General features: G+C 44.7%; 2 protein-coding genes across 2 annotated transcripts in view; both read right to left on the bottom strand.

Moving 5' to 3' along the window:
* Positions 1-176: 176 nt before the first annotated feature.
* Positions 177-5,405, bottom strand: LOC117153608 (uncharacterized). The gene is made up of 3 exons (XM_033327803.2): positions 1,600-5,405; positions 735-1,018; positions 177-646 (listed from the first exon to the last, which is right to left on the bottom strand). Exons 1-3 carry the CDS (start codon positions 1,639-1,641, stop codon positions 448-450), a joined length of 525 nt encoding a protein of 174 aa, XP_033183694.1. The 5' UTR covers positions 1,642-5,405; the 3' UTR covers positions 177-447.
* Positions 5,406-5,550: 145 nt separating this feature from the next.
* The window catches only part of LOC117153606 (uncharacterized), a 40,001-nt gene continuing 24,624 nt past the window's right edge, over positions 5,551-20,927 (bottom strand). The window contains exons 5-7 of the mRNA XM_033327800.2: positions 17,335-17,520; positions 8,070-8,400; positions 5,551-7,817 (exon numbers count right to left, since the gene is read on the bottom strand). Of these exons, the coding sequence (XP_033183691.2) occupies positions 7,689-7,817; positions 8,070-8,400; positions 17,335-17,520 (646 nt within the window). The 3' untranslated portion in view covers positions 5,551-7,688. The remainder of the gene's footprint in view (positions 7,818-8,069; positions 8,401-17,334; positions 17,521-20,927) is intronic.

The raw sequence follows: 20,927 nt of genomic DNA, 5'->3' as shown, positions 1-20,927 counted from the left end.
CTATTTTGCGATTACTTGAATGGTAAATCGAGACCGGGACTACTAAACTGCCTTAATAAAGATACATTCATTGACAAGTTAGACAAATAAAGTTGGAGGAAGCATGCAATTACGATAACTGGATAAAACTTTTATACAAGAGATCACGATGTTGAAGAAATTGTACAAAATATATCTTTTATATTAATTATGATATTAATGTAATATATATAATTATAATGTATATAATTATATATATAATTATAATATAATGTATATAATTATAATATAATGTATATAATTATATATATATAATTATAATATTAATATTAATATATAGTATAATATTAATAACATAAATTTCCATAAATTATATTACAGGATAATGAGACAATTTTTTACTGAGATAATATTGGAGCATCGAAGATTTGTTAGTAATGTTTGATCGAAAAAAGTTCTGATGTTTCTCTATTGTGGCGGTAGGTAACTTCTGCCGATGCCTTTCGATGGTGGGTAGCCTTTAGATCCGTTCGGTTCCTGACCACCGCCATGTCCATTTTGGCCTCCTGATCCAGAAATACGACCAGCCGGGGACAAACTGCCACTACTTGCGTCGCCGGTACCAAACTTGAAGCTGGCTCTATTTCCGTTTTCGTCAGCCTCATACCTTCAAACGCGTACGAAAGTAAGGATAAATATTGAAACGAAACAACAAAAACCCGCTACCAAAGAAAAATTGAAAAGTTGCCCCTCACTTGACAGAGATGGGAAGGCCTTCCGGACTTTGGTAAGAGAAGCTCCCTTTTACAGTTCGCACTAGCTCACCGTCCACCAATTTCAGCATTTCCGTTTCTTCTTTTTGTACGTCGTCCACTGGCGCATTTACGTTCAAATTCGGACGATTCCTAGCTTTATTATCCTCGAACGGCGTGTTTAAAGCCAGTCCGCCAGAACCACGAGCAAACAAAGGCGCCTTCTGATCGGGTGATAACTTTTCACCGGTGCAACGCCACGTGCCGAGAATCATTAGCCAGAGAATCTGGGATCAGAGAGGAATGATGTAAAATTCGATTAACGAGGACGGTTTTGGAAATGATTGGAATCATGAGATCAGAGTAACTCTTCACACACGTTACACAAATCACAGTGACATTCTCAGTTCTTTTCAGATGTGATTGTATTGTGTACGGTTTACAGGAATTAGCCGTTTTTCTCTTCGATATATAACAAATGGACGCTTACCCGAGGTGAACTCGACTTTCGTGTCGAACGATTCGTGATGACCTCTTGACCGATGGGAACGTATAGTAAAAGTACGACTCTCGATTTTACGATCTGTTATCTCTCTTAATACGTATTACGTATTATATGTGCACCCGTATAAAAAGACACTTTCTATTTAATACTTTCCCTCTTAATCGATTTGAATGTAATCTTTTTTATCGAATTTCGTTTATTCGCTTCGAAGGGAAAAATGAAAATCATAAATAGCCGGTGTATTATCCGCGACGCACGTAGATATGTGTTGCGCGGGAATCTCAGATACGCAAGGGGTTAGGATCTCAAATTTCAAATTACTTTACCATGGTTATATTGAATTGAGTCGAATTGAAAACATACCAGCGACTGAGGCACAATTTTCCGGGTGGTCATCATCACCATAGATTAATCACACTGATGACACTTTAAATGGCATCCCCCAAGGCACTCGCGATGATATTGCTGGATTTCAGAAGTCACTAACGTCTGTGCATCTTCGCTCTGTCCGCTTTTATATAGCCGCCACTAGCTCTATGCAAGGACGATGCTTTTTTCCCCCTCTGAGACTGTCGATTGTCGCAGGGAACCACAGGGATCACGAATCTCGTTCGCTCGTACGTCCTTTCAACCAGACTCAGTTTGGTACTCATATTTTTCTCTTCTCTATAACTTCTATTGCATCTCACAGAAATCTAAATCTCCTTCCTTTTCGATCATTCCTCATCAAACTCCTCACCTCTTAATTACGAACTGTTCTTCTATAGATTAGATCCTTTTTGAAGATCTTTCAATTCTTTAAATTTACTTCATCCAAAAGTACGCTGTCTTAGAAACGTGGAGCGTGATTTCAAGATTTTGTCCAATTTCTTTTATGATTACGATATGGTTTGCAAACAACCAAGTGTCAACATTTTCATCACTTAGCGACGATTAGTTTAATATAATAAATAGATAAGTAAATACAAGGACGAAGTGGTATCAAAGGATGAGAAGAAACGGTGTTTACAAAGCGATACAAGTTACTTGGGAAATTAATCGAGCCTCTAACAGTATTTCGAAACGTAAGCGCCTACTCGACAGGGTGGATGAAGTTTTACAGTTTTTCTACGAGAGATTTGTTATCGAATGACGATAATGCATAGTTTCGAGGTAATAGAGGAATCCCACGGAAGGGACGCTTTGCATTGTAAATCTCTTAGGATACACGGATTGTTGCACGTTCTCGATGAATTGCTCACATAAGACATATGCGGTCGCGCGTGAGACTCGCGTATTGGTTTGCGCTTATTTTCTCTCGATCGTGTGGGGACGCGGAGACGGCTGGATTTATCGTCATCCGTTTGCCACGCGATTCAAAGGCCAACGTCGTTACGATGGATGAGATTTCGCTCTTTTAAGGGCACGCGGGCAAACAATACGATCTCTGAACCGCTAATAGGATGCGTTTGCTCTTTTGTAGGTAGCAACAGAGTCGCGCTGACATTTTATCCTTTTATTCATTGGTCCTTTCGTACCGAACCCATCGCATTCCGTGTGCCCAGTAGTCAACAGTCGACACGACGTGATCATCATTCCGTTCTGTTCGCGACCGATCTCGATTCCGATCCTCGATCGAAGCAGTGCTAGGTTCAAAGATCGTCAGGTTTGCCCTGAATCTTCTCTCTCCTATCCTGCTCATAATCTACATTACTAGACACGTGGATCGCCATCTCGGTCTCGTTCTTCGAACTCGGATGAACGACAAATCGAACGATATCGAGGGAGGGTCATTGGCCTTTCGTAGTCGATCGCTGGCGAACGGCCAGGTTTCGATCGAGAACCCTGTTTGAAAGTACCCGGAGTTTTTCTAGACTCAACTTGGCTCATCTTATGTACCTCGAAGAGCGTCCCGATGGGACCTTCCGTTCTAATGCGCGACTCTGCACCAATCGTTCGTACCACGTAACGATTTCATAATCCAACAGCTGCTTTTTCTTTGAATGTACGAGAGAGAAAGGACTTTGTCGTTTGTAAATAAGATATACACGCGCGCATCCACGCGCTATCGCGTAATTCCGCGTACGTTATCGTATGAGAACAGATACCCACGCGCGTGTACTTTCTACGATACGACGGATTTATCTCCCGTGATTTACATCTGACTTTTCCCAGTGTTCTTTCATCTTCGAGATTCTTCGTATCAAACCTCTCGCCTGTTATCTCGCGCGTGTCCGATTAAAATGAGAAACGTAGCTAACGAAAGAACGATCAAATTCAATTTCGAGCAACCGTTCGATCGCCAACGGGATTCCAATGCTTTCGACTATTTCGTGCAACAACGTAAATAAAAACTCGCGTTTTTACCTACTGTACGATCTTTCATGTTGCGCCGTTAGATCGCTGAACTTGGCTGGATCGTCGCCTTACGTAAACGGACGAAGGCTAGAAACCATATACAGGAAGGGGCTCGCAGAGACGATATCCTTCACCCGTATTTTAATTCTATTCTCCCCGAGTAAAAGATGAAACATAGAAGTAGGGAATGAGTGATAGGTTTGCTGGGTTTTGATATCTCTAAAGATGTTTTTACTCCGTTTTCTTTTTGTTCTTTTTTTTTTTTCTTAACAAGACATTTAATATTCGCTCAGTATCTGTAAGCTCAGCAAAATCAACATTTTGCGTGGGAACAGACGTTAAGAATTTCGGTGGATTCCACTCGTTGGTAACGTCGCATCTTCTCGTGCAACTCGACGACTCGCTCAACTCACCTCGATCGATTCAAAATATTTCGCCAAAGAGATAACCTCGAAGTATACCGCTCGTCTGTAACCAGGCTATTCTTTTTAACATTTATAAAGTGCTATCGGCATAGGTTCAGAGTTTAAAAGAGGCTGACAGGATTTTCGATGAACGCATCCTCGAAATCACGTCGTATCAGGACGATAAAACTCTCGTGCTCGATATTAACCATGGACAACACAGACAGCTATTAACTTGACCCTCTATTACGTAGTAATACACATTGAGATGTTTGGAATGATTCATGGCCGCGAGAATAAGATTGCTTTCGATATCACAGGCAGTGTTAAATTTAGATTTGCGTTGAAATTAAAGGTGATCTCGCTCTCTAACGTAAACAAGCGATCGTTGAAATGAAAGAATCGGTCCTCTGTCAACATGACTTCGAACGCGTGTTCGCTTTAGGCTCTGAATCTACCCTTATAGTACTTTTTACAAATTAAAAAGATGCCGTACGTTGAGACGCTAATCGAACAAACTTGTGTACGGCGCCTTACATCCTTTTTATTCTTGAACACGAATGTGTACGAATTACCGTTTGCTCGTTTGTGTCACGTACATATGTATTTCTGTGAGCGCACACGCACCTACATTTTTGTTTAGTAAAATAATACCTTTAATCTTCGTTACTCAGCACCCTTCGTACCTCACTTTCTTCAGCATTACGTATAACTCGTATGATTGAACACCCGATTTCTCTCGATACAAAATATATTTAGGTACTCGATGAAACGCGCTAAGGCTTTCAGAGACCAAAACATTGCCGTACGCGATTCCAATCGACCGCGTCCTGTTGTCCCGTAACGGATATGCCCGTTGCTTCGCTCGGATCGCTCCAATTTCCGCCAGTTTTAACACCGAAATGTTTGTCAAATTAGCCTAATGTTCGCATAGAGTTCCTGTAGATATATATTATATAAAACGAGTATTAATAGTTTTGACGCGACACGAGCGTAAATCGGTGCGTTTAATCGTGCCAGATATCTCGGAGGAACTACCGGCACAAGAAAACCAAGCTTCGAGAGTTTCATCATCTTCCCGGTGGTGTTAACATGCCGTGTTTGTTCTTTCGCGACCGATCTTTCGAGGCGGATATTCGTTTTATCGGCGAACATGTCTCGGAGCATAGAATCGAACGAATCGATAAGAAAATATTTGCATTTTGCGGATAATCGGTTGGTTGTGTGTCGAATCGCGCGAAATCCCTACACCCTGGACGCGTCAAGACCATTAACATTCAAAAGATTTCCAGTGTAAAGTTTGAATATCCACGTAGATTTGATATTATTAGCTTGAGAAACACGAATCGGAGCGAAATTCGCGGAAAGGTCCTCGGAATTGTTCAATGTTTCTCCACGTTTCGTGTGCGTGTGCGTGAGCGTGTACACGCAAGTGTGCAAACGCGTAAATATACATGTATGTTTGTTTTAGAGATATACACATAGTATTTAATACTCTTTCCGTTTAGATTTCCTTGCTGGTACGTTACTTTCCATTACAATCTGCGAGGACGCGAGTAAATTATTCAGGATCTTCTGTTACTTACAACTTTATATTACACGCTTTGCCATACATACAATGCAACGGCGTACAATGAACGAAAATAAAGGAAATCTTATTCCGCTGGTGTCGGTCTCGTTCTTTCTTTCGCTCCCTATTTCATCATCCTTCACCATAGGATCGCATATTTTTCATAAATATCTTTTACTCGGACGATCTAGAAAAAATATGCGGATATGTGTATTAAAACATACAGGCACTCGTGCAGACACACAGCCACGCACACACGTAAAACCATTAACGCGAAACAAGCACCGCTCGACACAGGGCGGATCCTTGCGTTCTTTCTGTATCTGTATACGCAATGGTTGAAGAACCGAGCAGTTTTCCACGATCTGGCGTTTTCTCCCTGTTACATTATTATTAATACGCATAAAACCGATCAACGGTTTTCCTTCCAACGAACATTTTTAGCATATACGTTTCATAAACGTGCCTTTTACTCATTTTAAACGAGTGTCTTTTTAAATCTCTATACTTTCGGAAAGATTCGCCTTGTAAGATACACGTCATACACGTATACATGGTTAAATAAAATGAATGGAACGTAGCGGTGAAAGGACACATCGAAGTAAAAGTAAAACGCATAAAATGAAATAAATAATTTGTAACACGATCATCGAATCGAACAAGTCCCGAGAAAGAAATCGTTCATTCGTGCGCCCTATCGTCTACGAGTTACCGTAGCGTTCTCGACGCTTAATTAATTTGTGCCGCTGCAGCAATCGAGAAACTAGAGTTGGAGCGCGGAGAGCAAGCCACGTCGTCGTCGAATCCGTTCGTCCGCACCAACTCGAATGGAACGTAACGCGTTCTCGCACTCTTCGGATCGCCGACAATCACACTTTGTTTCAAAAAATATCGCGATATTTACACATTTCATGTTTGACGATCCTGAATAGTTACTCACGCGTTTAGACTGGCGAGCGCCAGCTCGCTTAATTACAGCTTTCTCTTTCGATAGGTTTGCGTTTCTTTGATGCGAGGTGTAGAAAAGAATGGCAACAGAATAGAGAAGAAAAGATTGGTGTGTGAAAGTAAAGCGGTTCGATAGACGATATCTTCTTCGCAATAAGAGAAAATACTACGCGTTCTCATGCTTAATCGCGAGAAAAGAAATACGGCCGGCTTGACGTTTCTCTTTTCATCGAGTTGCGTCGTCTCTTTCAACGATCATCGTACGTACAGTTTTCGATAGCGCACATTCTACGCGATGTTAAAAAATTTCGTAAAAGTTTTGCCTATAGAGATTCTGAGTTTTAGTAAAAACGAGAGTCTATGAATAATCTGTGATATTATATCGATGTCCAACGAAGTAATGGCGTTCTTTAAACTCAGTAACTTTGAAACATTCTGTGCAACTGCGACTTTTTCTTTCACGCTCGCGTCTCGCCATTTTCACGCGGCAACGCGCGAAAATATTCCCGAAATCACGATAATTTTGACAGTAATTAACCACAATAATAAAAGCATATAAGCTATACAACTACCATTTCTGTATCTACAATATAGTTTTATGTGTATGTATATATATATATATATATAATTTTTTTTTTATTTATTCTCTTCTTTTATATAGTCTGTTACTTTATAGACACTCCACTGTCTTTCTGAAAGGCTATCAAGAGGCTCGGTGCTTTTCTACGCTCGTTCAGGTATCTTCCTCAGTGTCGCGTCATGTCAATTCGCTCGGTATCATCGTTGTTTCAACCGGTATCGGGATTCTCTTCTCATTCGTATCGACAACCATCGCTCGCGTTCTCTGTACGAATCTTCGATCCTACGAGTAGATTGATCTCGACGATTGACACGACCGATTCTTATCCTCGTCGTAGAAAAATCGTCGATCTCGTTTCGGAAATAGGAATACGACGCGTTCACGCGATCGCACATTTGCCCTGCGTATCTCAGTTCCTCCGTATCTCCGTGAAACTCGTTTCTACGGTAGGATGCAACAGAAGAAATTACAATGTTTTCCACGGCACTCGTACAGCGACCATTTCGAAAAACGTGAACCGCAAAGTTATCGGCGACCAAGTCCCGATGCACCTTCAACGACGTTGAATCATCCGACTGCTGAGACATCCATGCGGTAGCTTGTATCCTTTCCATTACTGCAGAAGACAACATTTACATTTAGGCTTCTTCTTTAAGGTGACGTGTTCGACCTGCGAAGCGTCGCCTGGTCCCTGTGCCGTCATTCTGGCCACTTCGACGGTAGCTGCTCTCGATGCGACAACCTGCAAAACGTTTAATCACATCTCGTTACTCCGTATTCGAACGTCGTCGTGCATGATTTTTCTCGATGAAAAAATACGTTTACCGATGGGATTCCAGCCAGAACTCTGCTATGATAATATAATTCACCGTTAACGTTTCAGGTGACTGGCAACTTTTACGGAAACCACTCGTTTAACGGTTGAACAGTCGGCGGATTGCGTGACTATTCGACGACACGAAATGTTCGATTAAAAATGCTAATATATCGTTACCTTATCGTTGACAGATTGCTGGTTGTTGGCGGTTGCAGCTTTCATCGGTGTACCATGGGCGTTTCCATTTTCCTGGCCAGGCTTCGGCGACGAGTTGGCGTGTCGATTCGTCGAGTTCGCTGAGGATTTCAACAGGGGACTGGAACTGGAGTCGTGGTCGACGGTGGTCTGCGCATTGCTGGTAACAGCGTCGCACCCTGGCAACGGAGGAGCGGTTTGTCCAGGGGTCGGTGTGATGGGTTTTCCACCTTTTATCAATTCAACTATCTCGTCTGCTTCCCTCGAAAGATCGCCGTCTGGTCTGAACGGATTATCCCAACCACTGTCCGTACTGAAAATTCATTTTTTCCCATTAAATTTTTACCATCGTTCGTAGACGAGCGTACAATTCCATTAGACGCTAAATTATACCGAACGACCTCGCGCAGCTAATCGCTTTTACACTGGAAACATCTACCTTCGAGTTTCAATGGTTTGATACTCGTTTCAAGCTCGCCGATAACGACCAACTTAGGTGTGCACGTATTTTTGTTCGTTAGCCTTCTTATTTCGTGCTTGAAACGTAACCATAAATTAGGCTTAATTATAATTGCCACTCCTGGTTAGCCGTGACATTGACCACGATATCGTATTCCATCTAATTGCAGCCTATCTTGCTCCCCCTCTTTGGTGTGCACGTGTAACGAGTGCACACGCGATCATTCTCGCCAGCAGTTCGTCTAAGGTTCACGATTTTCATTCTATCAATTCGTTGTACTTTCCACATTTTTTATTTACTCGTTCAACGTTCCAAAGAAAATCAGACACAAATATCGGTGTGTCTCGTTAAACAACAAAAATAAATCTTGCACGAGTTCGAAATATAATCGACAAAACGAGAGAATGGATGGTAAAGGATGAATAAAAGAGAATAAAAGGAGAGTATTCGTTCGGCAGGAAAAGTAACGTTAAATGGTTAGCGTTGGTAGGCTCGGCGGAACCGTTGGACCACAGCCAACGAGACTAATAATGTTCGATATTGCGAAACTAACAACGAGTGCCGACTCTCCCTCACTTTCCCTGCTGCGATTAATCTTCGCAGATTGCATTCCATCGCGTTTGTCCGCAGTTCCGCCATCGTGTACCGACAACAATGGGAGGAGCCGTGGGGATCCGCGCGGCGACAAACCGACCGCCTTTCACATCAACAGGGAACAAGGAAGCGATCGTGTTATTTAATATCGTTATCAAGAAGTTGATCAACGCGACAGGTAAACCAATGATCGACTACTGTAAATCCTCTTTGAGAGAGGAATCGTTTGTTGCACAAAGAAACTTTTTCTTTCAAGGACGTTGGTGTGCAAATTTCCATTTCAGAAAAATCTTCCTGCATATAATATACTCAGAGCTAGTAAATATGGTCGAGTGTGTCTTATTTAACCCTTTGCACTCGGAATTTTATTTCAATTTCGTTAGCAGCAGCTGCCAATGCTTTTAAGCGTTTTATTTGAAATTTGCTTGAACTAGAAAACAAGACAATTTAAATAAGTAAAGGGAGAAAGAAATTAAATACCAGTTTCTATTCACTCTATTGTTGTATTTTCTAATTTTTAAGTGTATGATATATCTTGAAAGAATTTCCAGGATGCAATGCTGCTTCTCTTTCGCGCGTTTCACAAGAAAACGCGCACGTGAAAGAATGTCTGAGAGAAAAACTGACGTCGAGTCACACTCGACATAGCAGTGCAAAGGGTTAAAGAGCGCCGTACGTATTTGCTCTGCACCGAGTGGCTGTAAATCGCGCGGCAAATACGAAACGGACGAACTTGGGAAAGGAACGGCGAATGGAAAATTTAAAATCGAGAGCTGCCACGAGCCAATGGATTACGAATTTATCTTCGATCTGTCGTTGCGGTATCGGCAACGACTGTATGCGCGTACGTATGCGTGCCAACGTACGTAATCGTAACGCGATGTACGCAAAAACGAAACAGTTTGCTTTTCGCGGTATTATCCTCTTCGACTCTCGATGGTCCACACGCCCGGTGAACTCCAACGAGTCTGAAAACTCGCGTCTTTCGTTCGATCGGTTTACGCGCGATAGTTCCGTTGGACGAGCGAGAGCTACTCCGGTCGGTTCGTTCCAATTGCGTAAATTTGAGGTGGAAAGGAGCGTGGGTGGAACGTGTTGGTCCGCAGCTCGTTCGCTTTTAAGCCGATTACCTTTCATTGCCATCCGTCTCCTTGGGCACCTTGATCACGTAATACACGTGGCCTCCGTGGGTGGTCGTCATTTTGCTCGCGCTCGCGAATCCACGTCGTTCGATATCAACATCGGAGATACGCGACGAGTTTACTCCGGTTTTCCGCGCTACTTCCCCGAACCAGGCACTTTATTACACCTGGACGTGGTAACGATCGCGATATCGACTCACGGAACTGTCCATTGTCGTTCTTCTCTCGATCGCTCTTCCTCTTCCTCCCCTTTCTCTCTCTCTCTCTCTCCCCTCTGTCTCTTCTTTTAACCGAACTCGATCTCCTCTTCGCTCGTCGACGTTTCGCCTAACGGTTCAAGCGCTTCCTCGACCCTGTCACCGAGAGAACTCTTCTGTGATTTCGCACGGACCAACTCGAACACCGGCGTAAGACTTTATTTTTAAGCGGATTCGTGGCGGGAGATGTTTGCAACTACCGCTCACTGTCTCTCTCGCACGCCCGCCCCTCCCACCAATCGAGCTTCCACCCCTCTCTTCAACTTCCCCTTTCTCTGTTTATCACGGAACGTCGACGCAACCCGTTATTTCAAGCCACGTCCGCGTTCGACGAAGTATCCTTCGATCTTTTCCAACGTGGCTTTCCAAGCTGAACCGCATCCTCGAGTTTTTTTAGACCGCGAGGAGGACGCTCGTTTTCGATATCGCGAACCGCTGGAATTCGATCTCGGAATAAACTCGGGGATGACTCGTCCTCTCGAGAACGGAACTCGAAACCAGAGCGTGTCACCGTACGCTACTTCGCATTTGCACGGGCGAAAAGACGGTTCGCGAGAAGTCGGCGTTAGTTTGCACTCGGACGGCAAATAAAGCCGATGGAAAGCCGGCAGTTTGTTTCCACGTCGATCGTAACGAAACGCATAAGCTGTTCATCGATCCGCCTCGCTCGAAGCTGACCTATTTCCTCAAAGTCCTCGACCTATTTACTCCGATTCCCGTGCTGTCTGTCGCCGTCCACCCCCACCCGCCCCCGTCAACGGGTTTATCCCGTTGCGGGTGCCGCAAAAGAGGCTGCTTCGCCTTTGTCGGTTGATTCCTTTTCCTTGGAAAAATTATCTGGCGGATTCCCCTGGGAACGAGGCAGCGGCTCTCACGGCGGGGAAGCGCGTCGCGTGGACGGCGACTACCTGGCAGATCACACGACGACCATAGGTTTTCTTGTATTATTTACTCGCAATTATTTGCGCAACCGGCGTACGAAGGTAGACGCGGCCGGCATCGATCCGATTCTGTTTATAACCGGTGTATCCTACACGTATGGCTTCCAGAGAAGTGAATTCTCAGCGATGCGCGATTCTTACAGACGGCCGCGATAACAAAGTTATCGGTGCCCTGGCGATCCCATAGTTTCGTTCGATCGGAACTCGTGGAAACATCTCGTTATCCCTTGATCGGTTTCCATCGGGCGAAATAATCGCTCGGGTGATACCTTCGCCCCCTTGGCGTTATAAATAGCCACGAGTTCGATGCACCGAATTAAATATACAACGATGTTTTGCCTACGAGAGGCGAGATATTGCTCGCACGATGACAAGAAAACGCGCTGACACGCGAAACTCCACACCTACTTCTTTCGAATTATCCAGCAATTTCCACGTGCACAACGAGCGTCGAATTGATTTACTTCAGCGGCTAATAGGTGAGACATGCAGCTCACCCTCGGCAAACGACGAGATTACTCGGCCCTTAAGGGGCTGAATGTCTCGCCAGAAGCAATTTGCTCGGCCGAATTCGTTACATATTTCAAGCGATGACATTTTCAAGATCTCGATTAACGAGCGGCACGACCTCGCGCTACGTGTGTGCTACCATCAGGGACGAGCGACTACGTGTGGTGGCTTCTATACACGCGCCATCCTCTCTCCTCGCATTTGTCTGGTCGCTGATGATTTCACCGATGGGGTTGGCTAAGGGTGACGCGACGAGGGTGAGTATATGGGTCATGGCTAGTGGCGGAGTTCTTGCGCGCACTGTTTTCCGCTCGCCATCCACCACTGGCCCACTACCGTCTTTGTCCACGCGTCTATTATTTCGCAACGGACGCACGCTCCTTTGGTCTTGCAATTTATTCGTGTTGGAGTGTATTACGAGCGAGAAAACGAAAGAAATAAATTACAAGGCTGGCGATTTTCGATCAGCCACGAGCAGATACCATAACGAAAGTGCGGCTAATGAGCGCCAAAATTAGAAAACAGTCTATTTTGCTGTATTCGTGGATGCGTTTGCGATTATTTATGCTAATGGAATATACATTAGCGAAATTGGCCAAGGCGAAACATATTACGATAAGCTGTGCGATCGAGCCGAGTCTTTTTTACGCCTTCTAACGCGTGACATTGTTTTAAGGAAATCGAGTCGCTTTCACTCACGTTCCTCGTTACCGGCGTCCCTCTAACGAGCTCCGACTCGACCCATTCTCTCGTTTCATCTTCCGAGATCGTCGAGTCGATTTCGATAGATGCAACGAAAGGGGACTCGTAGTCAGAGTCGCAGGATGGAGCTTGGTGTGAGAGATCATTCCCGAGAAATTCCCAAAATAAAAAAACACGCCCACGACCGTTAAAGTCTTGGAAAGTGGAGACGTCGGAATACTTGGTTACTTTAGAATTTAGAAAAAAAAAAAAAGAAAAGAAAAAAAGATGATCAGGATGAGCGCGTGTGATCGCGACGACGAGTGTTCGAGTACATGGGATGCGTACAACTGCGCCATCGCGTAAGGCTGCGGTTGGTTTTTCCGCGACTGCGTCGTATACTCTTGTCGGACCAGGAAAATTCAGCCGGAGGAAAGGCGAGAAAACGCGGACGTTAAACGCGAGCATGAACGAGTCGCCAATATACCGACATGTAGGCCAGTGTGTTGGTCGCGACGCGACGCCACGCACCAATTGATTTCCTCCGCGGCAACCCACTGACTCGATCACAGACCACCGGCTCGTTATTCCATCCAATTTGCACCATCTATTTCATAAAACTGCGTACTAACACGCTACATGCTCAACTACGCGGTTCCAGCTTATGTCTACGACTGCATCGAGTACGCGACTTTTCTGCTCTTACGAACGTCGTTGCAAAGCTTACGAACGCTGCAATTTTAGCTGCACGCGACGTAAGCGAACTGGCTGGACGAATGGACCTTCCCGTGACAGTCCTTTCGGCTTCTCCCTTGAGCAACCTTGAGCAACCAGAGAATCTAACGAATTTGCCAGTGTACCGTCGTTAACTATTTATACCAAGTTCAAAGAAAATAGATCGATATAGGTCATGGTTCTCGGGGAACTCTTTCTTCTCTTTATTTTCTATCTTTGGTAGCCACGAAGACGGCGCAACGGTACGCTGGTCCGTTTCTATTTTCAAGGAGCCGCAGCTCCGTATTCGCTAGAGCTTCTGGAGCTTACGACTACCGAAACTATGCGGCCGACCTCTGCTACGAGTCTGTCGGAATTCTAGTTTCGCGCTACGGGAATAGCAAAGCTCGATTTCCATCATTCTCGTCGACTCTCCTTCTCCTCGAGGATGAAAAGACACAGGACTCTTATAGCTTATAATAACAGGATTCTTTTCAAAATAAACTTTTCAAAATGCTATATCGATGAATGACGAAAGCGAGCCGATATTTTACAACGCACGCGAGGCTTACGAAGTCTTGCGAAGGCGATCGTCGATCGTATTGCGCGATAATTCTGAAACAGCCGCTAAGAAGCGCGTTTCCAAGGTACGTGTTATTTTCCATGGCCGTGGAATTCCGTGCGCCAGCTATTTTCAAAGGAAACCCGTGACGGCTGAGTTTTGACCGACAGACCTTTTCGAACGTGCAAACAGCATCTAAAGCGATTTCGTCGCTTCCGCAACGACGAGCAAGGGACGTAATCGAGATCGAACGGTGACACGTTCCGGTGCGGCGATTTTAACGGCTATCGCATCGTCATCGTGCGAAAATCCAGCGAACGTTGAAGTAGTGGAGGAAGAAGCTCGCGCGTATCAGCCTGACAGTAATCACCAGGGATCCCCGTGGAAGGAGGTCCGACGCATTCGGGCGCACGCCGTACACCGCACACTGCCGACCACGGACAAAGGAAAACGCGGTGCACTGTGAACCAACCGATTGAGAGCACGGCTCTTCGTTGGTGCAGCCGACAGCACAACTGGCGGCTGTCCTACCGCACCTCTGCACATCCACCCACGCTATATCGATCGTTCCTCCTCTCCCTGGCTCTCCTCTACCCACTTCCTTCTCTTCCTCTCTTCTGCCACTGTACTAGTACCTAGTATTCCTCGTGGTGGCGGTACTGTTAATAGTAGCATCGCAGATGCTATTTGTACATTGGCTATTCGACTACTATCAAGCGCCAGCCACGTTTCTAATACGCTGCCTTGGCATCGTCGTGGCCAGACGCACATACGCCCTTTCGCCTTTTCCAACTTGCAGCTTCCGTTACGTCCGATCGCCCTCTTAGCGTTGCAGACGGTTTGGTAGACGATCTAACGCGTCGTGGTCAACGTTTTCTTGGTCGACAACAGGTGCGATCGACGTGAAAACCTAGTTATTGCATTGGCAACTAAGTGATTGCGGACTTGTCAATACCACCCAGTGACAAAATCCGCAATCACTTAGTTGCCAACATGGGTAACGATCGTTTCAGACATTGCACGCCATCGATTTGCCTGCACTTGTGCAAAGGTGGAAATTTTTACTTTCAAATTAATACTTTACCGACCGCTATCGGTTCAACAGCATACGCGCGTCCGACCGGCAGCTCAAGCGCAGATTCTCCCTGGCTCCGACTCTCTTTCGGTTTAGACTTTTCAATACCATTCTTTTCGTTCATCGTGAACGGTAAGTTTTTCAAATTGCTATAAAACTGCGCGAGCTTACAAAACAACGCAATTGAGCAAGATACCTTGGTACTAAATAACAAATTACTGCTCGAATAATGAGAAAGATTGTCGGCGACAAAGAGCGGATTAATAGGCTGTCGGTCGGCAAGCGTTGACGACAAAAAGCCGATTAATAGGCTGTCGGTCGGCAAGCATTGACGACAAAAGCCGATTAATCGGCTATCGGTCGGTAAAGTGTTAAACCGTCGTTCCATTGGGCAAAAGAATTTCGTTAAGCTCGAACCGGCGATTCGATAAGGGCGGAGCGACTTCCGTGTGTGCGTCTCGTGAAGTTCAGCTTCCTGTTATTGCGATTTCATGGCGATTTAATCGCGCTCTGTGAGGAAAACACGTTTACTCGATTACTGGGAGAAGGAAGGAAAACGAGATTTCGTTAAACCGGTAGGAGAGGAGCAGAACTGGAGAGTTACGTAATTGGTCGCGGCGTAGTAGACGGCTGGTGGGACAAGGCGAACAATAGAAAAGGAAACGGCGGATGGAGCGTGGTTCCAAAATGTTTCCTCGTTGGCCGCGCGCTTCGACTCTCGGTACGCAACGCATGTTTTGCAGGTAATACGCAGAACACTTTAGTTACGCAACACTCGTGCAACGAAAAGGAATCTCGTGACGAAAAGTAAGAAACGATTGTGTCATTTCGCGCAACTCTAATCACCTTCTCCAACCTTTCGTCGAATCGTCGGACAAAATTTTTCAGCCATCTACAACTAAATTTACAGAGTCCTGTTGGAATCACGAGCGAATAAATCGTAGCAGCAACGGTCGTTTCTAAAGTATTCTAGCAAACTCGTTTTTCGAACACTTGTTGCCCAGTTCGTTTAACCGCGATCGAACACGTATCAGCGGAACGAACGAGCAATTGCGATCATCAAATACGTAGATCGAAGTCAAGGCAGCGATCGTAACTTCGTAATGACTTGGTAACTTTCGATGCGCTTATTACGCGTGTTCGTCGCTTGCGTAAGAGAATCGTGTTATTTAAAAACGGGATGTTGTGTCGTGCAAAAAGGGTACACGTAAGATACAGCTTCGTATCGCGCGGGTACGTTGCACCCTGAATTATCGATCTCCAGATCCTACCCTCTTTTTTTTTTTTTTTTTTTAACCCCTATTTACGTTTTTCTTCTCGGCGCGGCGATCAGCTGTGTATCACGCGAGCAATCATTTTTATCGTGCAAACAGATACGCGACGAGCAGTCTCCGGCGTGAAAATGTACACCGAAACGTAAAACGATACGTCGAAGACGGATTACGATTTAAAGTGAAACGAAGTGGCGCGCGAGAGAGAAAGGAAAGAGATAGGGGAGCGAATGATCGGACAGCAAATGATTCATAAAACGATCGCGTCGCAATAAAGGCACGCGTGAATAGCGAATGCGTAACGGTTACTCGATCAACGAGTCTGTTTATAACGAGAGAGCTTCGTTCTGCGTCTGCGTAACAGTCGCAAAGAAACGTAAATTGGTAGCGCGATACCGTTCGATAGAAAAAGATAACGGCAGAAAGACGGAGAAAAGCGGAGAGACCGAGGGGACGGCACGTCACTTCCGGTCCATTAAGAGCAACACCGGGGGGGGTCACTGGTGTGTTGCTAGCAGGGAGCTAATTATAATTATAAGAAAGGTAGTGGTTCTCATTTGATCGTGTGCATCCAGATTTTTCGATAATTCTTCCAGATGCTTTAACAGCAGGGGCATCGTATTACAAAGAGATACGCGAGTTCCCAATGCGCAGGCAACAAAGCAAACGAACGAACGTACTGTGATCTACGGCACGTCCTCTTTGTTTACGTCTCGCAGCTACTAAACTTTCAGATATATTTATATATTTGGTATTTGTCAATGCCACCTAGTGACAAAATCCGCAATCACTTAGTTGCCAATCCAATACACGCAGACTACGCCATGTTTTCCATTCGCTTTCGCAATAGCGTTCTTACACGCGTCCCTCTAAATCAGAGAAAACGATCGCATTCTCGGATGGTGATCAAGGTGACTGAACGAATGTAATACAGCGAGGCGATCGATAACTTGAAGACGTAATCGAGAAGGTGCTAGGTACGAAACCGAAGGAAACCAAGCGAAACGAAACGAAAGCAAAGGGAAGAGAGAGAGGCTTACCTGATTTGCGTGTGATAGGCGGGAGCTGTGTGTTCGGTGTGCGTAGTCAGCAGTTCGGCCGGAACGGTGTCCATGTCGATCGGTTGAGTCCTCGATATCGCGATAGGCTGCACCTGAAATACGCCGGGCGTTGTCGGTGAAGGTTGTGGACCTAACAACGACACGCGTACCATTTCCCTACCTTCGCTGTAAAAACAAACAGAACGAAAGATCGTTAAAATCGTGTCCAAGCGGATATTCAGGTTCGATCATCTTACATTCTAAGGCGAGCTACTCACACAGATCGCGGTGCATCCAGCAGAACGCGAAACTTAAAAAAGCAAAACGTAGTCGTACAACGACGCAAGTAACGCGAAAGAAACATACGATTTTTACGTCGAAAAGTGCCAGTACGTTTGAACGTTACGGACGACTGACGGTATTTTGTATATCATTGTTATGTCCTCGATAATTTTTATTGAACATTAATAGTACGCATATAGTACATACAGTACAAGCGGAAAAGGGGTGGTTCTACGCGAAAAAAGAAGTCGAAAATATAGAATAACAATTTTTCGTTTGAGGCTTTGTTTTCGAGAAAATCGACTTTGAATTTTCGCTCGGTACGCGTGCACTTTATCGCGCCTCGTTATAACGGATCTCAGTGTATATCGTTGTTTCGATGGAAAAATTAAAAAAAAAAGAAAAAAATTTTTATTCTATATTTTCGACTTCTTTTTTCGTGTAGAATCACCCTCTTTCCGCAACCACCCTATATAATAATATAGATGTATTTCATAAAAATATTGGGTTGGCAACTAAGTGATTGCGGATTTTGTCAATACAACCTAATGACAAAATCCGCAATCACTTAGTTGCCAACCAAATAACAAATATGACGAGCGCTGTTGCGTCGCTTGTTTCTCTTCGCAATCGATAAAGACGAGCGATTTTTCGACTCTGTTTTTTCGAAGAATCCCGCGACTCAAACGGTTAAGATGGCGATCCTTCGCAGGGTTAGAACATCCAACATTCGCCGTTTCGATTCGATGGCGGCGCGAGGTTCATTCCTTCGGAAAGGAAGAAGACAGAAAATAAGATTACGCTGAATGAAGAGAACGTTTCAACGAACCGACTGCATAATAACCGGTATCCATCGAGCGATTCATTATGTATCATCTACGACACGAGAACCGAATTAGTTAACGGTGATTTATCGCGAAATGCTTTCTTCCTTGGTGATAGTTTTTCGGTCGTTAAATATTTCGTTGGGCTCACGTGTTGCACGAATGGCATCGTGCCAAAGGATACGCTGACACTTGCCAATTTGTGAGATCGCTTGACAATCCAGTATGTAGATATACTAAAACCAGAAACATCAAAATGTCGTTAACTCTGATCGAAAATTGTTGTTTCTCGTTAACGTGGCGAATCGCGATCAGATAGAATCGATAAAAGCTTAGTCGAACGATCGAATTCACCGAAGCCGCTTCTAAAAACGATGCAACGTGTCTTTTGAAAGTAATTCCGTTCTTATCTTGCCATAAATAAAATTATCCACAGGTTATTTCATTTGTCAGGGGAAAAAAGAACGCGTGTAAAATAACGTGGAGCGACCTTGGTTGGAAGACGGTAAAACGAGGAATTTGCCTCGGGACGGATCGTCGCCCCATTCGTTCAATGGCTGTTTGCCACCACCCTGTGGCGTAAACGGTGACCCTCTCACTTTTCAAGGGGCGCCCCACGGATTGCGGAGAAAGTGTTTAATCGATATTTTTCAACGGCGAAACTTCGCACGTTGGAAAATTCTACGCACGGATCGCTTCCGATTATGTCTCGCAACCGCAACTAACCGCTTTCGCTTCCTCTTCTTATTTCATTATCAATCAACTATCACGCTTTATATAGAAATGCAGCGACTGGTCCCTTTACTACGGAAATTCTAGTTTCCATTTATAGATGGCGAACCGATTTTAATTAAATATCGACCGAGCGTTTGTGCTCGCGATAAACGAAAACGATTGGAATTAGATAAATTATTAATCACTTAACGATCTGGCGGTAAACATCTTGTCGAGCGAAGCATTACTACAAATGTTTTGAAATGCATCGAATGGTTGCTGCGCCAGCTATGATCTTTTTGTGCACATTTATTACGGATTACCACGTTTGCCGGAAGTACGCGGTGTTCGTCAACTATCGCGTCAACACATTGTGTATCGATGCGCGGTTAATCGCGCGACAATTTGCGCCAGTATACGTTCCGTTGGTATAAACAACAATCAACGAATACGTTCGTTTTCAAATCGTTTCAAAATGAAGCTATGGTAAATGGAACGTGCTCGAATACTATGCATTACAAAAGCACGATTTTATTATCGAAACCACGATAACGCGACGTATATCAAAATGACTTTCGATGTTATTGCGGTTACCGACCAACTATACACCCTCTGCTGTTATGACAACAAGACGCGATGGCTCGAAAAAAACCGACCTGTTACCGAGCGTAGCGAGTCATCCTCTTACGCAATCGGCACGTTCTTCCATGTCGACTTTCGCGTCCGAGTGGGGGAGGGGAGCAACGGGGGAAAAAAGAAAAAAAGAAAAAAAGGGAAAGGAAGGGAAAGGAAGGGAAAGGTAGAAGAAGAGGGTAAAAAAGAACGAAAGCGGAAAAGAAAAGGAAAAGAACAAGAGGCAGTTTTACGCAAGGGAAACGAAAGAAATCGAAAGGATGGAGAAGCAAAGCCGAGGTCTGGCTTGGAACCGGTTTTACCATTCCACGGTCACGCGACTTTTCATCCCGATGCAGCCGGTTACGAAGAAATCGATCTTACGACGATAATGCACGAATGTTACGCGCGTCCAACGAGAGAAATCGACCTGCGTATATATACGTAGATGCAGGCTATCGAACAGCACGCGATTACATGCGGCAAATACGATCAGGAAAAAATAGAAATACGGAGAGTACGCGTGTTTACGATTATTTCAACGAGAGCGTCTCGGCCTGCTATACTTTAGCCTCCCATTCCCCGACACCCACGTTTGTCACGTTCGCCACGTTTCCTACGGTAGCATGCGGTCTGACGTCATGGTGCATTTAAACACCTACGTTATACGATTTAAACTTTAGACCTTGAGTTTGTGATATCATCCCGCGCCGATGATGATCTCGGTATGTCGAAATGTTTTTCGTAACTGTCACCAGACTGTACCCGCGAGCAAATACCCTCCGACCGTGCCTTTTATTTCAGTCGATATATTCAACCGGTCGATCGTCACGCCACTATTTAACACGCGTTAATTGGAAGCTCGACGTTCGATTTTCTTAAGCGATATCGACAGTGTTAATGTCATCTAATTCATACGATCCATGTGCTACTTCAAACCGAAGCTATACCCAAATACGTGTAAATTATAATTAAGTAGGTACTTATTAAATTTTAACCCAGTTTCGTAGACGGGCGTCTTCTTGGTCGAAAAACACACTGGAGAGTAATGGCATCGACTATTGTACGAATAAGGGGCGGATGGTCGATGAATGATACGTGGGCGCCACTGCGTCTATAACCCTACGAGGTCGACTTCTCTATACCCGTACCCAAACGAGA

The sequence above is a fragment of the Bombus vancouverensis genome, chromosome 1, assembly GCF_051014615.1.
Source record: "Bombus vancouverensis nearcticus chromosome 1, iyBomVanc1_principal, whole genome shotgun sequence".
In the NCBI taxonomy this organism is placed as follows: Eukaryota; Metazoa; Arthropoda; class Insecta; order Hymenoptera; family Apidae; genus Bombus; species Bombus vancouverensis.
This window is presented reverse-complemented; position numbering and strand designations above follow the sequence as displayed.

Bases quoted from the DNA above. Each gene is read 5' to 3' on its own strand.
- LOC117153608 (XM_033327803.2), bottom strand. From the start codon at position 1,641: ATGGTGATGATGACCACCCGGAAAATTGTGCCTCAGTCGCTG. The intron at 1,019-1,599 runs GTATGTTTTCAA...CTCTGATCCCAG, and splicing joins AAATTGTGCCTCAGTCGCTG to ATTCTCTGGCTAATGATTCT. The intron at 647-734 runs GTGAGGGGCAAC...ACGCGTTTGAAG, and splicing joins GGCCTTCCCATCTCTGTCAA to GTATGAGGCTGACGAAAACG.